Source organism: Palaemon carinicauda, chromosome 23 (genome assembly GCF_036898095.1).
Source record: "Palaemon carinicauda isolate YSFRI2023 chromosome 23, ASM3689809v2, whole genome shotgun sequence".
Lineage (NCBI taxonomy): Eukaryota > Metazoa > Arthropoda > Malacostraca > Decapoda > Palaemonidae > Palaemon > Palaemon carinicauda.
Window position 1 is genome coordinate 93,197,444 of NC_090747.1, and position 21,169 is coordinate 93,218,612.

Sequence of the window (21,169 nt, forward strand, 5' to 3'; positions counted from 1 at the left end):
ACCTGCTTCAGTATAAAATTCAGATAGGAGATAAGAAAAGGTAATCTTAATAATGAAGTTTGTTAGGTTCTTTTACTACTCTTGCTGCCTACAATATTCAAGACTATGGTGAAGACAAAACAAATGTAGTATTATGAGATTAAGAGTGTAATAAAGGAGCATTACTAAAAGGAGACAGTAAATACTGCAAAAAATAAATTATAAACAAAAGTACTTGAATCAGCAAAAAACAGCCAACCATTTTATACCAAAATTCAATTTCCATCACTAAATAAATGTCCTTAGTTACGCTGTACTTAAAGAGAACGCTCCAGTTTACCTTTCTAAATTATTCAGTCGAGCAAGACCCAATTTTATAAAAAAAACAATTTAAATAGACTGTAGAGTAATTCTTTAAGTAAGAGAATACTTGAACGGATATTGTATTTTACTACCAATTAACTGAATCATGAAGGACATGCATACTGGAAACAACCTAAAGGTAAAGAAATATTATAAACCCAAAATTCCTGCAGACTGTGTCATTCCATGACTTTTATAAACTCATCTTAGGAACACATTCAATTAAAAACTCACTGACTTGTTAGATTTTACAGCTTACAGAATATCTGCTCAACAACCACACAGTCACAATCCCAATTAGAATAAGGGGTTTAAAAATATACAGCACGGGATAACCCTACCACATTTGTGCCAACTTGTTCGTCGCCGGGAGCTGCCTCAACGCCAGGAGGAGCCTCATCTGGGGTTTCAATATCAGAGCGATTGAGTTCTGTTAATACAGCTCGTCGCACACTGAGAAACTCGTCAACACCCACAATTTCACTTGGAAGGTGCTTTTTGACATGGTCCTGAAACCTGGAAACAAGTGAAAAAGCAATAAATCTATGGCCATGAATACTAGTAGTTGATTATACGGAATGTAGAAAAAAAGGACTCCTATAGATGATGTAAACAAGGATGAAGGTGGTAGTGAGTTTCCAACCATCACTAGGGCTTTTAAACAAAAATTCAATATTCTCTGAAACATTCTACTTCAAAAGTTTGCATCATGACGGATATATCCAGGCTAAACCATAAACTTACTGTCCATACGCTAACCCAATTTAATAATTGTCATTTAGCTGTTTGCAAGGTTGCTTTCTATCTCCTGAAAAGAATTAAAGCTGATAAATACATGGCTGTAGAACATAAAGCCCATTTAAAAAACAATTTTAATTCACACATCAAGACAGCATTCCTTAAATCTAACCCAATTTTGTTTACAATGTTAGTAGCATGACTGTATAAAAGCAAACATAAAAAAAGACCATGAAGGATGGTAAGCCAACTGTTGCCAGGAGATTAAATCAACATAATCATCATCTAATTAAGGAACAAAACCTAAACAATTATAACCATTTTGTAACAAGGGGAAAAATGAAATCTTACTTTTGCCAATGGTGCATGTATTTGCTTGTTGGTGTGGCCAAAATTCTCTCATACAACTGCGTGACATTTTTCCAACGTTTGCCGGTGCTCTCCCAGTTGATGTATGACTCCCAGAGTTTATCAGATCTGAACAAAAATAAAAAACATTGTAAATTATTAAACACCAATAGATTCAATTAAAACAATTTATGGGTAACTGGATACCAGTTATTGTTTTTCTATGAAGGTTAGGCAAACCTATTACTTTAAAGAAAAATTTCAATGGATTTATTTATTTCATCTAAATTATATGCTCTCAATTGCTTTTAGGTGACAACCATGTCCCAAATCAAGGTCACAGTGGGGATAAACTTTTACTGCTTTTACTTAACTTCTGTTATCAACTTACACAAAATATTCAAGAAACTATGGAAGAACGAAATCTTCTGTAGCAAAATTGCTTAGGAAAATTTTTTAAGATTTAAATATCCTTTAGGTTAATATATAACAAACTGAAGGCATTTTATGATGAGTAAAAATTCCTCAAGTAATACTAAAAAATATATTGAAATATTGTATAATCTCTTCAAGTATGTCAAGCCAAGATACAACACACTGACAAACAAATGGACATTCTTTGTTTGAGATGAAGGTCACAAACCCAGAAATGTAAAATATAAAAATAAGAAAAAAATCCCCTAAATTTAAAATGGAAAAAGTCACAGCTTGACACACGTGTTCAGAGTTTGTCAGGGCAGTCTACTTTAAAAATATTTTATTCTTACATTAAATAAAATGTTAGGATGACAGCTTTATACCTTTTTTATCTCTAACCCTAATACAACTACACATATTTTATAAAAAGCTCTTATCCAAACATTACAATGATTACATTTTCCAAATTCTGACCTCTTATATTTTATTTCACTGTATTAAGTATCTAAACACAAGTTGGAATGATATAGATTGACCTATTATACAAGTATACAAAAAACCAGTAAGCGCCTTTGAAATTTGTACTTCAGTAACTAACAAAGCAAAAAATAAGAAACTTTTCCTGTACAATAATACAGTACACAAATGAGAAAATCCTGACAAAACCATACTCTAAAATTTCCTAGTTTTACAAATCACTCACCCTCCTCAAACATTAACCTTTTGTAAGAATTTAAAGACATAAAATAAGCTTGAAGGGAATAATATCAATAAATCCTATCCAAATGCAAAATAAAAAATATCACAATACAGTAGTACCTTACAAATAGCAAATTGAATATGCCAATGCAATTTAGCAAATACTCACTTGAATTCCAGGCCACAGGTATCAATTGCCCGCTCAAATTCTTGACGGACGTATATCTCGTCATCTGGATACTGAGCAGTAATATACTCCATATAATGAAGCCATAAATCGACACTCAGCCGGATGGCCTCCAGACCCCGATTAAATACCTGTCACCATCAAAAAAATAGTTAATATATCTTCCAATGAAATATAAGGGACAATCGACTCGCTGGCAGACTCTGTAGATAAAACAACAGGGGATCCTGCATTGCCACTAACTAAAAACCTTATATCTACAAAGTTTTATCAAATCAAAACACATGATTAAAACTAATAAATCTAATACCAAAGGCATTTAGACAACTCACAATTCAGTGACGAACTACTTATATGATCATCGCTTTTTCTTTTTTCTGGGTTGGATACAGGATCCCCAATCAGAGCATTTATATAACCAGGAAGTCATGCCTTCTAAATGTATCATCAATTCAACAGAGTGTTGGCATATAGTTCATCTGACCCCATGTCCCACACTTCAAGGCATCAACCACTAAGCAGGGTTCCATTAGGTTTAACAGGAAAAGGTGGCCTGGATCATTATGACAAGTTTCATGACGTGTGGCTGTCGATGTGGTAATGACCAAGTGCTCACTGTAGTACGAAATGACTGAAATTAACACATGCATAGATGACTGGCGGACAGAAGGGGGTTGATGGAAGTGGGTGAAGGTGGGTGGTGGATGGATGTGACCTTAAACAGGGAATACCCTCCTGATAGACCTGCAGTAACCTTGATAGTGGTGCCAGTGGGTTGTGAGGGCCGGTATATTGAGGGAGTACCTACTGTTGTTACCCTGAGGCGCCGCACGGCTACTCTGCATGCCCACACCAAGATGACTGAGTTTGAGAGGGACGCGACACCCCTGCCGCTTCGCCAGATAACGCCAAGAATAAATTAAGTGCACTAAAATCTCACACACAGTGCAGCAATCCTCAACACGATGTTTGCAGCTCTGTTTTATTCCATTTTTACACATGTAAAAGCAGTCACTTATATACCCAAATGCATATATGATCAATTTACATTATAACAAACCAAAACATATGTGCATAAAAAGTATAATAACTACAAAGAAATAGAAATAAAAACATGGTATTCCATACGCAACCAAGACAAACCCTTGTTCAGTATATTCCTCTGAAAGAGAACATGTACTTGGTTAATAATTTTAATGGGTAAATATCACATATCCCAATGAAACCCAAGCATGCAAACATTTTTCCTCCATTTGACTTAGTTTTCCATCAATGTTTAGTTTGGTCTCATAATGCTATAACAATACCTACCTCTCAAGAACTGCAAAAGAAACATTAGTGTTTTCTTCAATTTTAACATCACATAATCATTTAAAGCCTGCATCTATCAAGTATTCTCGCCTCACCTTCAAAGTAGTGTCCTTTGTTCCTTTTCTTCTCTCAAGGTCCGCATATTTCTTCCAGTAACCATAACAATATGGATAGCGAGCGAAAAAACCATCATAGGCTTCTCTTCCTGATTCTAGGTCACTCTGAAAAATACATAGGAAAATTAATATATTACAAACAGTGTCATAAACTATTTCAAGGTTTATTACCTACACTCAGTCATCCCATGAAAACACAAAGCTATTCTCAAAGACACATGTTAGAGTACCAGGTTACTTGTAACCTCCTAAAAAACTTCTAATAAAACTAATTATTTTACTCTAAGCAACGTCTTACATAAACAACTTCCTTCCCTACAAATAGTCATAGCAATAAATACAGTACCCTATAACCACAGCCTATCTACTGCTTAGAACAACTAACAAATAGGGGACCCCAATGTAATGCAGTGTCAAACTAAATAACAACTATAGTCCATTTCTTTTAGCGATGCATATTTGCACCGACTCGCAGCGGTGCCCTTTTAGCTTGGAAAAGTTTCGTGATCGCTGATTGGTTGGAATTATCTCGTCCAACCAATCAACGATCCGGAAACTTTTCCGAGCTAAAAGGGCACCGCTGCGAGTCGGTGCAAATATGCATCGCTAAAAGAAATGGACTATAGAGTGAATAGCAACCTTCATGAAAATAAGCGCCTGACAATCAACCAAAACAATAAATATCTAACATCACATTACCTAAAATTATTTCAGCGTCAATTTTTGGTACGTATCCACGTAATTGCATTCCAAAAAGTATAATTACAAACTTGACCAAAATATACAACAGAACCATTCTTTTCCTCAAGGAATATGCTGCTTCAATATCCTAACACAATAAGAAAATCTCCAGACAAACATATATGCAAAAGATACTTAGATGATAATTCTTTAAGTGCAATTTATAGAGAATAGTCTGAATGGAGAGTTGTAAAAAATTCAAAATGGAATTCAAGGACTCTCTGAAACTCACTTCACTTCAATACATATTCTGGAAAACACCATTTAAACCTTCATTACATTTATGGGCAGTGATTGTGCAAGTAAATTAAACATTTCAACAGCCTCAGATGACACAGCAAACATCCAAGAGGAAGAAACACTAACCTGACTAAAATTATATAATCTGCACGATTCTATCATAGATGCAATTTAAAACACCACTTTTGATCAAATTCTTAAGATATGGAGGCCTACCAATTCACAAAACTACAATTTTACCTTTTGTTGGAATACTTTAAAAATAAGAAAGCTAAAAATTACCTAAATAATCAAGGGGTTGACCAACCTAGAATTTACATAAAAAAACTTTGCTATGGTCAAGGTTAGGGATATGACTGCAATCCATGAGTGCAGACAATACCCAGAAAAATTACAGGAAAAAGGGAAGAAAAATTCAAGTAACAAAGACAAGGTTGAAACCGAGTTTAAGTGTCATGACTACATGGAAGAAATTCTTAGTTCTCCAGGAAATACAAAATAGCAAATCAGGAAAGTGATTAGTATTTTTTTTTTTGATTGCCCATAGAACCTTGTTAACATGAAACTAAAGTAGTGGTAGCTAACAAGATGGAAAGGTATAAACCCCCCCTCATCTAAACGCTTGATAACCAGGGATTACTTATCAACTTGTAAAAATAGTAAAAGATGGGTTTGTAGTCTAAGAAAATTCAAATCAATTTTAAGATTTATAATTCATTGCAACAAAGATACAAACCCTTATCATTTACACAGACTCGCTCATTGAAATATTGTCCATGAACAGATCCCCGTGTTATTCTCTACCTGGACGAACCACCTTTCCAGTCACCCACGTGAGCAGAGGAAAAGATGACTTTAGTGACCACCTGTACAGCTTGGTATATTTATTTCTAGGCCTACAAAGATGTGGATCTAAGCCTAGCATATATAGTGTAGCCCTCACAAAATTCCGAGAGAACTTAGCATCTTCAGAAATCATGAAATGATGGCTGTTCAACATGAAACAATGTCGAAAGAATCAACATGAGTTTGTTGCTCACCTTTCCCACCCTCTTAGTTACAAAGGAAAATGTAAGAAGCTACATTCCTTGGTCATAGGGCAGTCACTGAACAGGTTGCTCTCTTGGGCAACACACCTGCACCTGATCAATAACTGAGAAAACTATCCCATATCTTGGAAAAGAAAGGAGGCAAAATGAGAGAGAACCTGATGTCTGCTCTTTCACTGCCATAACACTTTGATGAGATTCTGCTCTGTAAAACAGGAGCACTAAGTATGCAGTTAATTTCAACAGTCTCGACTTTTCCAAATTAAGACTCAATACTATATATTCTATTAGTTTTATTCTACATATTTATTCCAACTGTGATCACATTGAATCATTGAATTCAATGTGATCACAATGTGAGAGGGGCAAGAGAGCGTGCTAGAAATAGGAATGAATGGCGAGCGATTGTGGCGCAGTTCCGGTAGGCCCTGCTGCTGCCTCTGATGCCTTAGATGACCGCGGAGGTAGCAGCAGTAGGGGATTCAGCATTGTGAGGCTTCATCTGTGGTGGATAATGTGGGAGGGTGGGCTGTGGCACCCTAGCAGTACCAGCTGAACTCGGTTGAGTCCCTTGTTAGGCTGGAGGAACGTAGAGTAGAGGTCCCCTTTTTGTTTTTGTTTCATTTGTTGATGACGGCTACCCCCCAAAATTGGGGGAAGTGCCTTGGTATATGTATGTAAGTATGTGATCACATTGTGAAATGATCATCCCGAGGCAGTTGAATCGGTGGTACTTCAGAAGTTCAAGCCAATGAGTAATTACCCAGTTCACATACAGAGATAAAGGATGGACAAAAGCAAATCAGGGCCAACAGTAGAGAGTTGTATAGCAAAGGTTTTCCATTGGGTGTTCCCAGAATGTTTCCTCTGACGGCACATGAAACTAACATAAAAGAAGAACCATTTGACAATTCTGAGCAGGTTGTTTCTAACAAGAAAAACTGCTCTTTTACCTCTTTGAGCTTGTTGAGCAGAGTTTACCGGTACAACTCGTCACTACTATATCATTAAACATCCTCTCCTACTTAAGTAGCTCTGATTTTTCCAAGTACACCAAATTCCCCAGATTGCGAAAGAATAAATGCAGGTCATTAAACAATTGAGCCTGGAGAACCCAGTCGTTGAGATGCTGAAGGAAACTTATCCCGAGGGAATGAGCCATAGAGGACACTAAATAAACTTATGCAAACACCTATGGAGCTATAAACACTGGGAAGTGTTCAGCATTGATTTGATAGATTGCCCTGTTGAAGACAAATCAGAAGCAGTTTCAAGAATCCTGGTGGATGGGCCATCTGAAAACATGCACCCTTCAGATCTACCCAAAGTAATAAGTCACAAAAGAAGGAACTGATGATCCACAGCACCAATTTACAATACCTTTCTGAAAGAAGGATTGCTTGGGGGTTGCCAAAGTTAAAACATCCTCGGTAAGTCTTTTGGATTTTGGAATTTCTGCAAATTCACAGAGGGTGAGACCAAGGTGGCAGATGAGGGGATGGAAACAGGACTTGGCAAATTCCAGTTAACAATCCCATCAGAACTGTAGCATGGCTGAATGACAAGGGGTGTCACAACATCAGAAGTGGAAGGAAATATATAAAAGGAAAACTCTGAGGATGCTGAAAAATACTTTGATGACTTCATTACCTCTCTCCAAGTAAGACTGAACCACCTTACCTCATTCTACCATTAGGAAGACTAGAGCAAGTGTTTGTGTGTTTGTAAGATTTCCAAGACCAACACAATAAAAATCACCAAAAATCATATTACACCAAAACTAAATTATATTAGAGAATTCTGTACTTAACCACAGGCTGATAGAACTTCCAAGGTACTCATCAGGGAGAGAACAGAAACACCACCTCACTTGGTGCCACCGAAAGGTTACTGATCAATGAAGATTTGGATGTGGATGGTTATTCCCCTCCAACTCATAGTATCCCTATAAATGATGAAGGATTGTATCCTAATAAGAATAACTATTAATATTTTTTTTTCAAAGCCTGTAAGGGGTTATCACCTCATGCAAATGGTACTGTAAATTATTTGTAGCATCCCATAGTCCCAAGCTGTATTCATTTTTGCATCTAACATCTCATCCATTCCCTAACAATCTATACTCATAGCAATAAAAATTTCTCTATAATTACCCCAACCTAACTTTCATACACTCAGTGAGGGACTTCAGATCGAATTAATTTTAATGGGCTTGTCAGATTTGATAATATATTACTATAAATTTTTAAGTTATCTTGCCCTTCAAGTAAGACACTATGAAGGTAATACTTTGCACAAATGTATAGCTAAAACAGACCTTATAGCAACCATTTGTTCCTAAAGCATGCAATAAAATAATAAAAGAAAGAGAAAAAGCACTATTGTACTGTATGTCAAAGCTGGCATAATAAAATATAAATTATTATAGACATGAACTTTGTTAATCTAATATTTTGACCCACCATTACCTTCTTGCAACCGGGTTCATACTCAATACTGCATAATGCCAAGGTTTCTGAATAATTTTCATCTTCCTAGAAGTAAAAAGACTAAGAGCAAAGTAACCTCCATAAAGCAAAGGCAATGCAAAACAAAAATGCATAAAATTTTTTTGGGCCTTGTACTATAAAGTCCTCATTATCCACTGGATTGTTATTGAAGTTAAATCTCCTCTGTGGATTGTGTTATTGAAGTTAAATTTTCTCAAATAAATTATATACTTGTCTTGGAATTTGGCCAAGCTACAACAGTTATAATATAATCAATAACACATTATTACCTTCATCCATGGTGATACTCTAAGATTATCATCATTAACAAAAATATTTCTCCTTGGTTTCCACATTTTTTTAGTTAGTTCGTCATAAAGGACTTGATTTGTAACTTAGTTCAATTGATTCCAAGACTGATATTGAAACCTTATGGTTGATATGTTAATCTGATAAGTTTCACTAAATCTAGTCACCATCAGATGAAATTCCAGACACATGGGATGTGTTAGTTATTTTTCATAAATGGGCTAGCTCCCTTTAATTGGCAGGAATGGATCGTTGGGCCGCAAGTGGTCCTAAAAAATGAAAATTCTAAAAACAAATACAAATTAAGAGTAACATGAGATGTCCCTTTGCTGATCTCAGCCAACTTTCAATCTCCTATCACATATGCTCAAGACATATTTCCTATAATTCCAGTCTAAATCTGAACCTCATGAGATGAAAGACTTTGACTTCTTTAAATACCCTCCTCTTCCTAAAGATTTAGAACTAGTGGAAACATGAAACTGCTAAGGAGAGACCTTCAACCTTACCAAATCAAATTTTCTTCCAAGGCCTTGCCAACAATAATGGATATCTCTCTTCAAGCAAAGAACCTTCCAACATCAATGAACAGGGAGAGAAAGAACTCTAAGTCACCACTAACAGTTTTAGAATACAAAAATACCATTGTCTATAGAACTGGGAATCATAAAAAGAGGGCGAACATGATTGGTTGATATGCTGCATTATGGCTATTATTACATCCCTTTTCTGGAGACAAGACCCTATCTTCAACCTTATGAGTCAACAAGGGGAAGTCATGTAAATATGAAATCTATAATCCTTAATCATGATAATAATGAATAAAATAAAGTCTGTTAAAGTCAAGTCATCACTTGAATGTAATGGAATAAACCAGACTAAATAAAAATAAAATATCACGTGTCTCCTTAGTATAATGTAACGCTCACACCATGAGGTAACTTATGAACTAATAATAATTTTTACTATAACAAAAAAAGAGCAAGCGTTTTTAAAGAGTATTTAGAAGTTGACTAAAAAAGTAAAAAGGAGCTAAAATGAGTCGCCATAATGAACTTTACTTAAAAGAAAAGACACAAGAAACAAGCAGCAGTCTGCCAGTACTGCTATAGCAATGCAAATTCCCTATCAACACCAACATCTTCCTCTTAAAACAATTCTAATTGATGAAATGTCATCCTATCCTGACTTTTGCAAAGGATAATATTGCATTTTTTTCAAGATCAAAAGTGTTTGTGAAGCACGAGGTCCCCAAGACAGGAACTACTTTTAATTAGAAGGTCACAATCTAGATAGCAAAAAAATTAACTTGTGTCCACTGAAAATATCTCACAGGTGGAATACTGTATGTGCACAATAATTGCAGTCTCTATCACTTAGAGCTTAATTAAAGTTTTTCCAAGGGAAATGATGTCTAAGTAATTATGAGCTTTGAACCAGTAATTTCAGTACTGTATTTGGTACTACTTAAAAAGCATGAATAAAAAGTGAATTTTGATGGGCAGATACACAATAAATGGACAATCTAACTTCATCTATCTTTTTCCAAGATGGTTTGATCTACGCTTTTCCCCAAGTTTTACCATTTAGTCATGATGACAAGTTATATATGACAAACATTGAAGGACAAAGTAAAGATAGGACTAAAGTCCCCACAATTTTAGCAAGTGGCTAACAAATTTAGTTTCCCCAAATCATTAAAATGGCCTACTAAATCAGCAGATATAGCCTTTTTTGGTTTGCAGGTGGCATACATCTTAAATAGCACGCCATGCTGAAATGTATCTTGGTATACTAAATCAGCAGATATAGCCTTGTTTGGCTTGCAGGTGGCATACATGTTAAATAGCACGCTATTCACATACGAAATAATGCTGAAATGTATCTTGGTATATTTAGCAAACTTTTAAGGATAGCAAATGGTACTAAGATTCTATAACAGGACCTAAAATAATCTTTAAACAGTAATTATATATGGACAATTTTCTTGTATTTACAAGTAATCATTCTACCAAAAGAGAGCATAACCAATACACAACTTCCCACTATTAAACTCTTAAATCAAATACCTATCCATCACTAAACTCTTAGTTCTTGCAAGTGGAAGCAGAGATTATAATAAATATGGAGTTTTTATGATAAAACAAAGTTTTATGAATACTTACCTGGCAGTTATATATACATAGCTAATTATCTCTATTTCGGCAGAATTTTTCTAAAACTAGGCAACCGCCTTGTGGTGGTTGGGTGGTAACACCCGTTAAAGGGTGGTAGGAGGAATCATTCCCGTTTTCTGTTCTTCAGTTCATCTATGCCCGACCTGTCTCCTGAGGGGAGGTGGGTGGGCCTTCGAATGTATATATAACTGCCAGGTAAGTATTCATAAAACTTTGTTTTATCATAAAAACTCCATTTTTACGAATAGAACTTACCTGGCAGTTATATATACATAGCTGATTAACACACTTGGAGGAGGGTGATAGACAGTAACATCGTTGGGGAAACAACCAAAAAAGTTGTAGGATAAATAAACACCTTGATTCCTTACCTGCTAAGGTAGCTGACTTCAAAGGTTCCTGCCTCTTGAGTCGCTTTCCCTTAGGAGTGTCAGCCAGGATGTGACCTGCAGTGCTGAAAACACTCAATCGAGTCTGTCAACGGGGTGAGACCAACAATCTGACTAGACTTCAGGACTACCTATTGCCCAAAATAAAAAACCGCAACTTTACCAAACCAACCACCTAACATTTGCAAAGTAGATAAAAAATGATCTAACTAGACTGAGGTGACTGTACACAAGTCGAAGTCCTCAGACAACCAATAAAAAATACACCAACCTATGCACAAGTAAACAAAACTAAGGTTGAGGGGAGGTAGTAACTCCTTTGCCTAATACAGAAGCCGTAGCTACGTATGGTCCCAAGGTATAACATTTCTCATAATCCACCCTCACCTCTCTGAGGTAATGAGAGGCGAACACAGAGTTGCTCCTCCAGAATGTCGCATCCATAATTTGACGGAGCGACATGTTCTTGCGGTAAGCAAGCGAGGTCGCAATGGCCCTCACTTCGTGGGCTTGCACTTTTAAAAGTCCGAAGTGTTCCTCCTCACACAAGAGATGCGCTTCTCTTATCACTTCCCTCAGGAAAAAGGATAAAGCGTTCTTGGAAAGGGGCTTTTGAGGATCTTTCACAGAACACCACAGGGAGCTAGAAGAGCCTCTCACACTTTTTGTGCGAGACAAGTAGGTCTTGAGGGCTCGTACTGGACAGAGCAGCCTCTCTTGCTCTTGACCCACTAGGTTGGTCAAGTTAGGAACCTCAAAGGTCCTCGGCCAGGGCTTAGAAGGGTTCTCGTTCTTAGCGAGAAAGTCTAATCTCAAGGCACAAACTGCCCCATTCAGATTGAAGCCTACCTGTTTTTCAATTGCATGGACTTCACTAACTCTTTTAGCTGTTGCTAAGGCCAAAAGAAAGAGGGTCTTCTTGGTAACCTCCCTAAGGGGAGCCTGTGAGATGGGCTCAAATCTCTTGGTGCACAGAAATTTAAGAACTACATCAAGGTTCCAAGAAGGGGGCTTTAACTGGGTCTGCTTGGTCGTCTCAAAAGACTTCAAGAGGTCATGTAAGTCCTTGTCGCGAGACAAGTCCAAGCCTCTATGCCGACAGACGGAAGAGAGCATACTTTTGTACCCTTTGATAGTGGACACAGCTAGCTTAGCGTCCTGTCTGAGGTACAACAAGAAATCCGCAATCTGGCTCACAGAGGTAGTGGATGAGGAAATCTTGTGCTTCCTACACCAAGCCCTAAAAGTCTCCCACTTGGACTGGTAGACCCTCTGCGAAGAGACCCTCCTCGCTCTGGCGATAGCTTTCGCAGCTTGCGCTGAAAAGCCTCTCGATCTGACGAGCTTCTCGATAGTCTGAAGGCAGTCAGATTGAGAGCGAGGGGGTTTTGATGATATCTCTCGAAGTGGGGTTGTCTGAGCAGATTTGGACTTGCAGGGAGGCTTCTTGGAAAGTCCATCAACAAGTCCACCACCTCCGTGAACCATTCCCTCATCGGCCAGAACGGAGCTATCAGGATCATTTGTCCCGAATCGAGGAGGGCGAATTTCCTGACTACCAGATTGATGATCTTGAACGGGGGAAAAGCATAAGTGTCCTTCCCCGTCCAATCCATCAAAAAGGCGTCTACTGCTATTGCCTCTCTGTCCGGAACTAGGGAGCAATAGATGGGGATCCTCTTGGATAAATTGGAGGCGAAAAGATCGATGAGGGGTCTCCCCCACAGCCTCCAGAGACTCTGACAGACCTGTTGGTTGAGGGTCCATTCTGTGGGAAGGACCTGCCCTTTCCTGCTGAGCATGTCCGCCCTCACATTCTTCTGTCCCTGAACAAACCTCGTCAGCAGGCTTATCCTGTTCTCCTTCGCCCAAAGAAGGAGCTCTCTTGCTGTCTCGAAGAGAGACAGAGAGTGAGTCCCTCCTTGCTTCCTGATGTAAGCAAGAGCTGTGGTGTTGTCTGAGTTGACCTCCACAATCTTCCCAGACACCAAGTCCTTGAAGGCTTTTAGCCCCAGAAAAATGGCCATCAGCTCCTTGTTGTTGATGTGCCATCCCAGCTGAATTCCTTCCCAATAGCCTGAGACCTCCTTGCTTTCTAGTGTTGCCCCCCAGCCTGACTCTGATGCGTCTGAAAACAACACTAGGTCTGGGTTCTTCTTGTGTAAGGAGATCCCTTCCCCTAACAAGGTTGGGTCCAGCCACCACTTCAGAAGAGTCTTGACTTCTATTGGAATGGGGAAGGAAAAGGAGTCTTCCTGCATCTTTCTGTTCCATGTCTTCGAAAGAAAGTGCTGAAGAGGCCTTAGGTGGAGTCTCCCCAGAGAGACAAACAGTTCGAGGGAGGACAGAGTCCCCAGCAAACTCATCCACTCCTTCGCTGTGCATCTCTTCTTGTCCAGGAAAGTTCTGACTTTTACGAGACACTTGGCCTGTCTTTCCTGAGAGGGAGAAGCCCGAAAAAGAACTGAATTCAGAACTATCCCCAAATAGAGAATAGTCTGACTCGGTCTGATCTGAGACTTCTCCCTGTTGATGACCAGGCCTAGATCCTGAGCCATCATAAAAGTCTTCCGTAAATCCTCCAGACATTTCTCCCTCGATCGTGCACGAATCAGCCAATCGTCCAGATAGAAGGATATCCTTATCCCTTCCTGATGCAGCCAACCTGACACATTCGCCATTACCCTGGTGAAGACTTGAGGAGCCGTGCTGAGACCGAAGCAAAGAGCTCTGAATTGGAAGCACTTGCCCTCCATTACAAACCTCAGGTACTTCCTCGAAGTCGGATGGATGGGGACATGGAAATATGCGTCCTGCAAGTCGAGGGACACCATCCAGTCCCCTGGACGTACTGACGCCAGCACCGACTGAGTCGTCTCCATGGAGAACTTTGTCTTCTCCACAAATACGTTGAGCGCGCTGACATCCAGGACGGGTCTCCATCCGCCCGAGTTCTTGGGGACCAGAAACAGGCGATTGTAAAAGCCTGGGGAGACTAGATCCCGAACCGGTTCTATCGCCCCCTTGTCTAGCATTTGGTTGACAAGGTCTACTAGAGCCTTCTGTTTCCCAGGATCTGAGTACCGGGCTACTAAGGCCAGCGGAGCATCTGCGAGAGGAGGTTTTTTCAGAAAGGGGATCTTGTATCCTTCCTTGATGACTGAGAGGGACCAGGTGTCTGCCCCTCTCCTCTTCCAGGACTGCCAAAAACCTGACAGTCTTGCGCCTACCGTCTGGAGGAGACGAACTTCATTTCCTGGAGCGAGGTCTGAAAGAACCCCTGGTAGATCTTGGTCCTGAATCTTGCCTTCTCCCTCTAAAATCTGATCTTGAAGTAGTCCTGCCCCGAAAGGGCTGCTGGAATCTCCTTTCCTCCCGTTTCAAAGAAGAAGGAGGGGCTGCAAAGGGCTTACGAGCAGAACGAGATAAAAGGTCTTGGGTGGCTTTTTGGGCCAGAGAACGCGTAATGTCATTAACCAGAGACTCGGGAAAAAGATGTTGAGAGAGGGGGGCGTAAAGAAGCTCAGACTTTTGAGCATTGGTAACAGACCTAGAAGCAAAAGAGCAAAGCAGAGCTCTCTTCTTTAGGACCCCAGCTGAGAACAGAGCAGCCAACTCATTCGCCCCATCTCTGAGGGCCTTATCCATACAGGACATAATGCTCGTAAGGTCCCTAGATCCATCCATCTGTTCAGTTTTCCTTGCGAGAGTCCCAAGCGACCAGTCTAGGAAACTAAAAACCTCAAAGGCTCTAAAAATACCTTTGACGAGATGATCCAGCTCCGACATTGACCACATGACCTTGGCTGAGTTGAGAGCATGCCTTCTAGCAGAGTCCACTAAACCAGAGAAGTCACCCTTGGAGGAGGAAGGCACTCCCAGACCCAAAGGTTCTCCAGTTGCATACCACATACCCGCTCTTGAAGCAAGACGAGCTGGTGGAAACGAGAAGGAAGTCTTAACTGTTTGTCTCCGCTCCATCATCCAGTCATCAATCTTCGTGAGAGCCTTCTTTGCGGAGATAGACAGCTTCATCTTGATGAAGGCCGACTGTTTCTTGGCCTTCTTTCTGTTAAATTGGGACTGAGGAGATTGAGGGGCAGCAGGTTGGAATTCCTCTCCAAAAAGTTCAAGAAGGGAGCGAGAGAGAACTTTGTAATCTCCCACAGCATCGGCAGGATTATCATCGTCATCAGAAACATCCTCGAGGGCCTGATCCACATCTGCAATATCCTTCGAAAGAGAAGAATCCTTAGAACCCGACAAGGGCAAATCAAAGGCATCATCCTGCAAAAGACGGGTTGCATCCTGGAGTCCCGCGCTAGAAGAATCCTTGGAACGAGAGGCAGTATCGTCCCGAAGAGGCAGGGTGGTATCGCCCTGGGACCGAGAACGAGAGGCAGAGTCGTTCTGTCGTCGAGAGCGAGAGGCGGTATCGTCATGGCGGCGAGAATGAGAGGCGGTATCGTCGTGGCGGCGAGAATGAGAGGCGGTATCGTCGTGGCGTCGTGAACGAGAGGCGGTATCGTCGTGGCGTCGAGAACTAGGGTCGGTATCGTCGTGGCGTCGTGAACGAGAGGAGGTATCGTCGTGGCGAAGCGAACGAGAGGAGGTATCGTCGTGGCGAAGCGAACGAGAGGAGGTATCGTCGTGTCGAAGCGAACGGGAGGCGGTATCGTCTTGGTATCGAGAACGAGAAGCAGCTTCGTTCGATAAGGTATCGTCCCGGTATCGAGAACGAGAAAACGTATCGCCCTGGTATCGCGAAGAAGTATCGCCTGGCGCAAGCACACATTCCTCATCCTGGCGTAGAGAGGGAGAAGTTCTCTTTAAAGAAGAACTCCGTTCTCTCTTAGAAGCAGACTTCTTAATCGGCAACGAGTCGTCTTTACGTCTGTCAGACTGGGCGTGAGGGCGGCTAAAGGCTTGTACTAAAGTCAAAAGTTGTTCCTGCATGACAGACATAAAGGATTTAGCAACATCAGCTGGGTCTTGCGGATCCGAAGGGGGGGGCTGACAAATAACACTCGTATCTTCGGCAGCAGGCTTCGTCCTTTTCACAGGCACGGAGTCGAAATCATCCTCCGACGGACAAGGTTCATAACTGCTAGAACCGGGAGAGAAAGAACGAGACCGTTCGTCGCGGTTCCATCTCCTCTTAGTAGGTCTTGAAGCTTCATACTTCCATTTACGTCTGGACGAATTCGGAGACGAAAACAACACATCCGACTCGTCTTTCCCGTGACGGTCAAGAGCAGCCTGGGAATAGACAACAGGACTGTCTGAGGCGACGGCTGACCGAGGGTACGTACCTCTCACCCCCTTTCGGTCATCGACGTACCTTCTCCCTTGGTCCTGGGAGCTTGGTAGAGGTCTAGGCCTAGGGGTATGACAGATTCGGTCGGTCGCCACCTCCACTGCACTAACACAAGCACTTTCACTTTCCTTACCTTTAAAGGCCTCCAGCTGTTCTTTAATGGCCTTCAACTCGGCCGCCAGGCTAGCGTACCGAGGGTCATCCGTAGATACGGAACCTGTAGGAGGTGCAGGAGTTACTACCTCAAGGGAAGGATCAACTTCCAAAGAGGAATCAATAATAGGATCAATAGATAAATCTACGCTAAGTTCGTCTTCCTTACCACTAACAGACTTAGACTTAGACCTAGAAGCTCTCCTAACTCTATCGAGCTCTAGCTTACGCACATAGCGCTTCATAATTAACCAATTTTTCTCATCCAAAACCTTACATTCCCCGCACCTATTATCAAGGGCACAAACAAAACCCCTACAATGAGAACAAACAGTGTGAGGATCAACCGCCATTTTGGGTAGTCTCACCTTACATTCCTCATTCGCACAGATACGGTAATGACTCTTTTCACTCATAATGAAAAACAGCAAAAAAAAAACTAAGAGAAAACAAAATACAACGATCGCCAAAACCCCAAATCAGAGTACTTCACCAAAAAAAGCAGACTGGTACACCGAGCAGGGAAATCGAAGAAAAAAAAAAAAAAAACTCTTAATAACGGACCAACGTGTTATCGATCCGGCCGGCAGAGATGAACTGAAGAACAGAAAACGGGAATGATTCCTCCTACCACCCTTTAACGGGTGTTACCACCCAACCACCACAAGGCGGTTGCCTAGTTTTAGAAAAATTCTGCCGAAATAGAGATAATTAGCTATGTATATATAACTGCCAGGTAAGTTCTATTCGTAAAAATAAAAAAGTATTGTAAACTCCAAGAATCACAGACGGAAACCATGGGCTATAATAAATATAAAAAGCTCAGTCTGTTTAGCTACTCAACTTTTTAAATGTACACTAACGGAATATTTCAAATTTGTGGAATAAACTTATTGGTTATATTTACATACACAGTACAGTACAGTAATAAATTCTATCCATTAATTGAAATTCTTGGGTTTCCCAATTACAAACCTGCTGTAGATTAAATGTGCAAAATATTATAGATTTTCCTGGATGCTTTGCAACTGATCATATCTACATTAATAAAACATGTTAATACTTAAAGATTGTAAATTTTACTGCACCTAATGTTCGAGCATTTAAATGTTCCATTTTTTACAAAAATACTTGTGAAAAAAAGTGACATGAAGGTTCCGACTCCCTTAACCCGGCATTATTGTAGATCTTCTGTGCCGGACTAAGGAAGAGAGGAACTTCTCACAGACTCAACAACAATTTGCCATCCATAAAAGATTTTTATCCATGATATTAACACATCCATGACAGGAAACCATGAGAGACAACAGCCAAAAAAATTTTTAAAAAAGCCTAAAATAAATATCAATTTCACAAACAATTGGCCAACATTCTCTTGCAAAAATGCCATAAATATATAAAAAGGTTTGGTAGTTTTGCATTCAGAAGCAGAAAGGTTTATGACAGGGTATTGGTTGCAACAAAATAAAATGAAGCAGCAACTATATAGACCATAACATCCAACACATTACGTTTACTATTCGAGTACTGTACATAATTTTTCAAAAGACTACAGTACTTTAAAAATTAACTATTAATTATTTATGGCAAAACCAAACTTCTTGGCATGGTGTAGATAACCTCAAGACAGAAGTAAGGTTGAAGACAAACTGTTTTCTAGAAAACTAACACAACACTAAGAAAAACACAACCCAACTTACTACTGAAATGCGCTACATTTTACTGAGTTTACTTAGCCCTGATAAAATCGTTGCTGTACTTACCACTTGGTCAATATGTTGTAACAACAATGTCCAAGCCTGAAAATCATTGGGATTATCATTTACATTTTTCCAAAGCTTATCCACCTCATTTGTCCGTTTCTTTGATGAGGGTTCATCTTCACTGGGGCTAGCGCTGGCCGGACGTTTGAGACTGTTTTCTCCCTCGCTGTCATTGTCTTCTTTGGCCTAATAACAAAAATAGCTATAGTATGGTATACGAGTAATTACTTCCCACTTCATTTTCTGATGACCTTGTACACTATATTGAATTCTAGTTATCTTGTAAATAACCCAAAATATGCTTAAAATTTTCATTTCATTAATTTACTAAAAAATCTAGTGAAACAAAATTCAATCTTCTCACATGTGGCAACCCAAAAAATAACAACTTCAATAATACCTGCCAATTGGTTACCTGATAAAAATCATTTAACATATACAAAGTTATTTCATCAATTACCTTTCATTTTGCTTTAGACTTAACTAGCCTATAATGTAGCTTTAAAATCTGAAGAATGAATAACTTAGCTTCTTTCTATATGATGCACTTCAACTTAGGCCTTCAAATCATTCATTCATTCAAGCTTAAAGTTGCAAGACCCCTATCATACCATACAGTTTGCGGGGACGATCTGTCACACAGCCAATTTAAACATAGCATGAACAGTGTTTACCTCAACACACATGTAGTCTAGCAATGCTGCTGCTTTCAATCCCTGTAAAACTGGGCATGGAACTAACCTGTGAGTCTGTTCCCTCTGGGTAGTTCATCTCCATTCCCTCCTCTGTGGGTTCTCTGGAATATTCCCCATCAAGGATTTCTTCCTTGATCATTTCACTCAACATGGGAGACGAAGGCATTGCTGCTACTTCATTCTCTTCCTCGGAATCATCGCTTGATCTGCGTTTTCTGAAATGAAAAAATTAAAAAAATGGTTATACTGTATGTACTTACATGTGGAAAATTAAGAAAAAAAGAGAATCGCTAGACTTTTTAATGAACTAACGACTTCATGTAAATCATATTTGTCTAATAATATTAGAAAATTACAGCTTACTACAGTAGGGTCCCGAATTATGCGAGAATTTGGTCGATGAAAGGCCTCGTGTAATTGGAAATTCGTATATTTCGAAACACATCATGGCGGCAAACAGCAACCTACCCGTCAATTTTTTTTTCACTCCATTTCTAGCTTTCTAGCTATATATATACTGTATATACACTGTGTGTGTGTATGTATGTATCTGTGTATGTATGTATGTATGTATGTATGTATGTATGTATATATATATATATATATATATATATATATATATATATATATATATATATATATATATATATATATATATATATATATATACTGTAGCTTTTATCTTAACAATACTGTAAGAAATCCTTCTTATAGATTTTTTTTATAAAATACTGTACAAAATTTCTTTTATGGATAAATAAAACAATAAAAAGTTGTTAAAGTTTTGATAATTTTCTATGACTGTAGTATTTACTACTGTACTATGCATAGCTTACTGTTTTCAGTATTTTCCGAATGATGTAGAATTATTTCCTATAGATACAAAAAACAAAAAAGGGTTTTCAAGGTTTGATACAGTACGTATCTAGCAATAGTTAAAAATTACAGTATACAGTGATACCTCGGTAGTCGAACGACTCTATACTCGAACAATTCGGAGTTCGACCAAAATTTTCGAGAAATTTTTGCTGCGGTGCTCGACCAAAAATTCGGTACTCGACCAGCCGAACACGTGACGACCGCATGGGCTTTGTGATGATCGCGCCATCTCGGCCACTCTCGCTTGTTCGGGAAGCATCAGTTCTCTCGAGAGCGTCACTCAGACAACGCGCGATCAGCATTCGTTGTGATTTAGTGATTTTCAGTGCTTTTAATTGCTTTTTTAGCTTTCATAATGAGTCCCAAGAAAGTAATGAGTGTTAAGGGGAAGGAGAAGAGGAAAACAGTGCGAACAACGATCGAGTTGAAGAAGGAAATTATAGCGAAATATGAGAATGGTGTACGAGTGTCCGATTTAGCGGTAGAATACGGAATGGCGAAGTCGACCATTTCTACGTTTTTAAAGCATAAAGAAATGATTAAGAAGGCGAATGTTGCAACGGGAGTTACGGCGGTAACTAAGCAAAGGCCACAAGTGATTGAGGAGATGGAAAAGTTGCTTTTAATATTTATTAAAGAAAAACAGTTGGCCGGGGAAAGTGTTAGTGAAGCGTTCATTTGTGAAAAAGCGTTGCATATCTATGAAGAATTAGTGAAGAAAAGTCCGAGTACCAGTGAAAGTGATTCATTTACATTTAAAGCGAGCAGGGGTTGGTTTGAAAAGTTTCGTAATAGAACAGGTATTCATCG

At 39.4% G+C, this 21,169-nt stretch overlaps 1 protein-coding gene across 5 annotated transcripts in view; it reads right to left on the minus strand.

Annotated features, from left to right (window-relative positions):
- Prp39 (pre-mRNA processing factor 39) overlaps window positions 1-21,169 on the minus strand; it is a 206,124-nt gene that overhangs the window by 8,866 nt on the left and 176,089 nt on the right. For 3 of the 5 annotated variants that reach the window (XM_068347216.1, XM_068347214.1, XM_068347212.1), the window contains 7 exons: window positions 19,527-19,695; window positions 18,786-18,971; window positions 8,657-8,722; window positions 4,138-4,263; window positions 2,714-2,862; window positions 1,432-1,557; window positions 684-858 (listed from right to left, as the gene is read on the minus strand). In XM_068347216.1, the coding sequence (XP_068203317.1) occupies window positions 684-858; window positions 1,432-1,557; window positions 2,714-2,862; window positions 4,138-4,263; window positions 8,657-8,722; window positions 18,786-18,971; window positions 19,527-19,646 (948 nt within the window). In that variant the 5' untranslated portion in view covers window positions 19,647-19,695. The remainder of the gene's footprint in view (window positions 1-683; window positions 859-1,431; window positions 1,558-2,713; window positions 2,863-4,137; window positions 4,264-8,656; window positions 8,723-18,785; window positions 18,972-19,526; window positions 19,696-21,169) is intronic. The other 2 variants (XM_068347213.1, XM_068347215.1) reach the window with 2 other exon arrangements.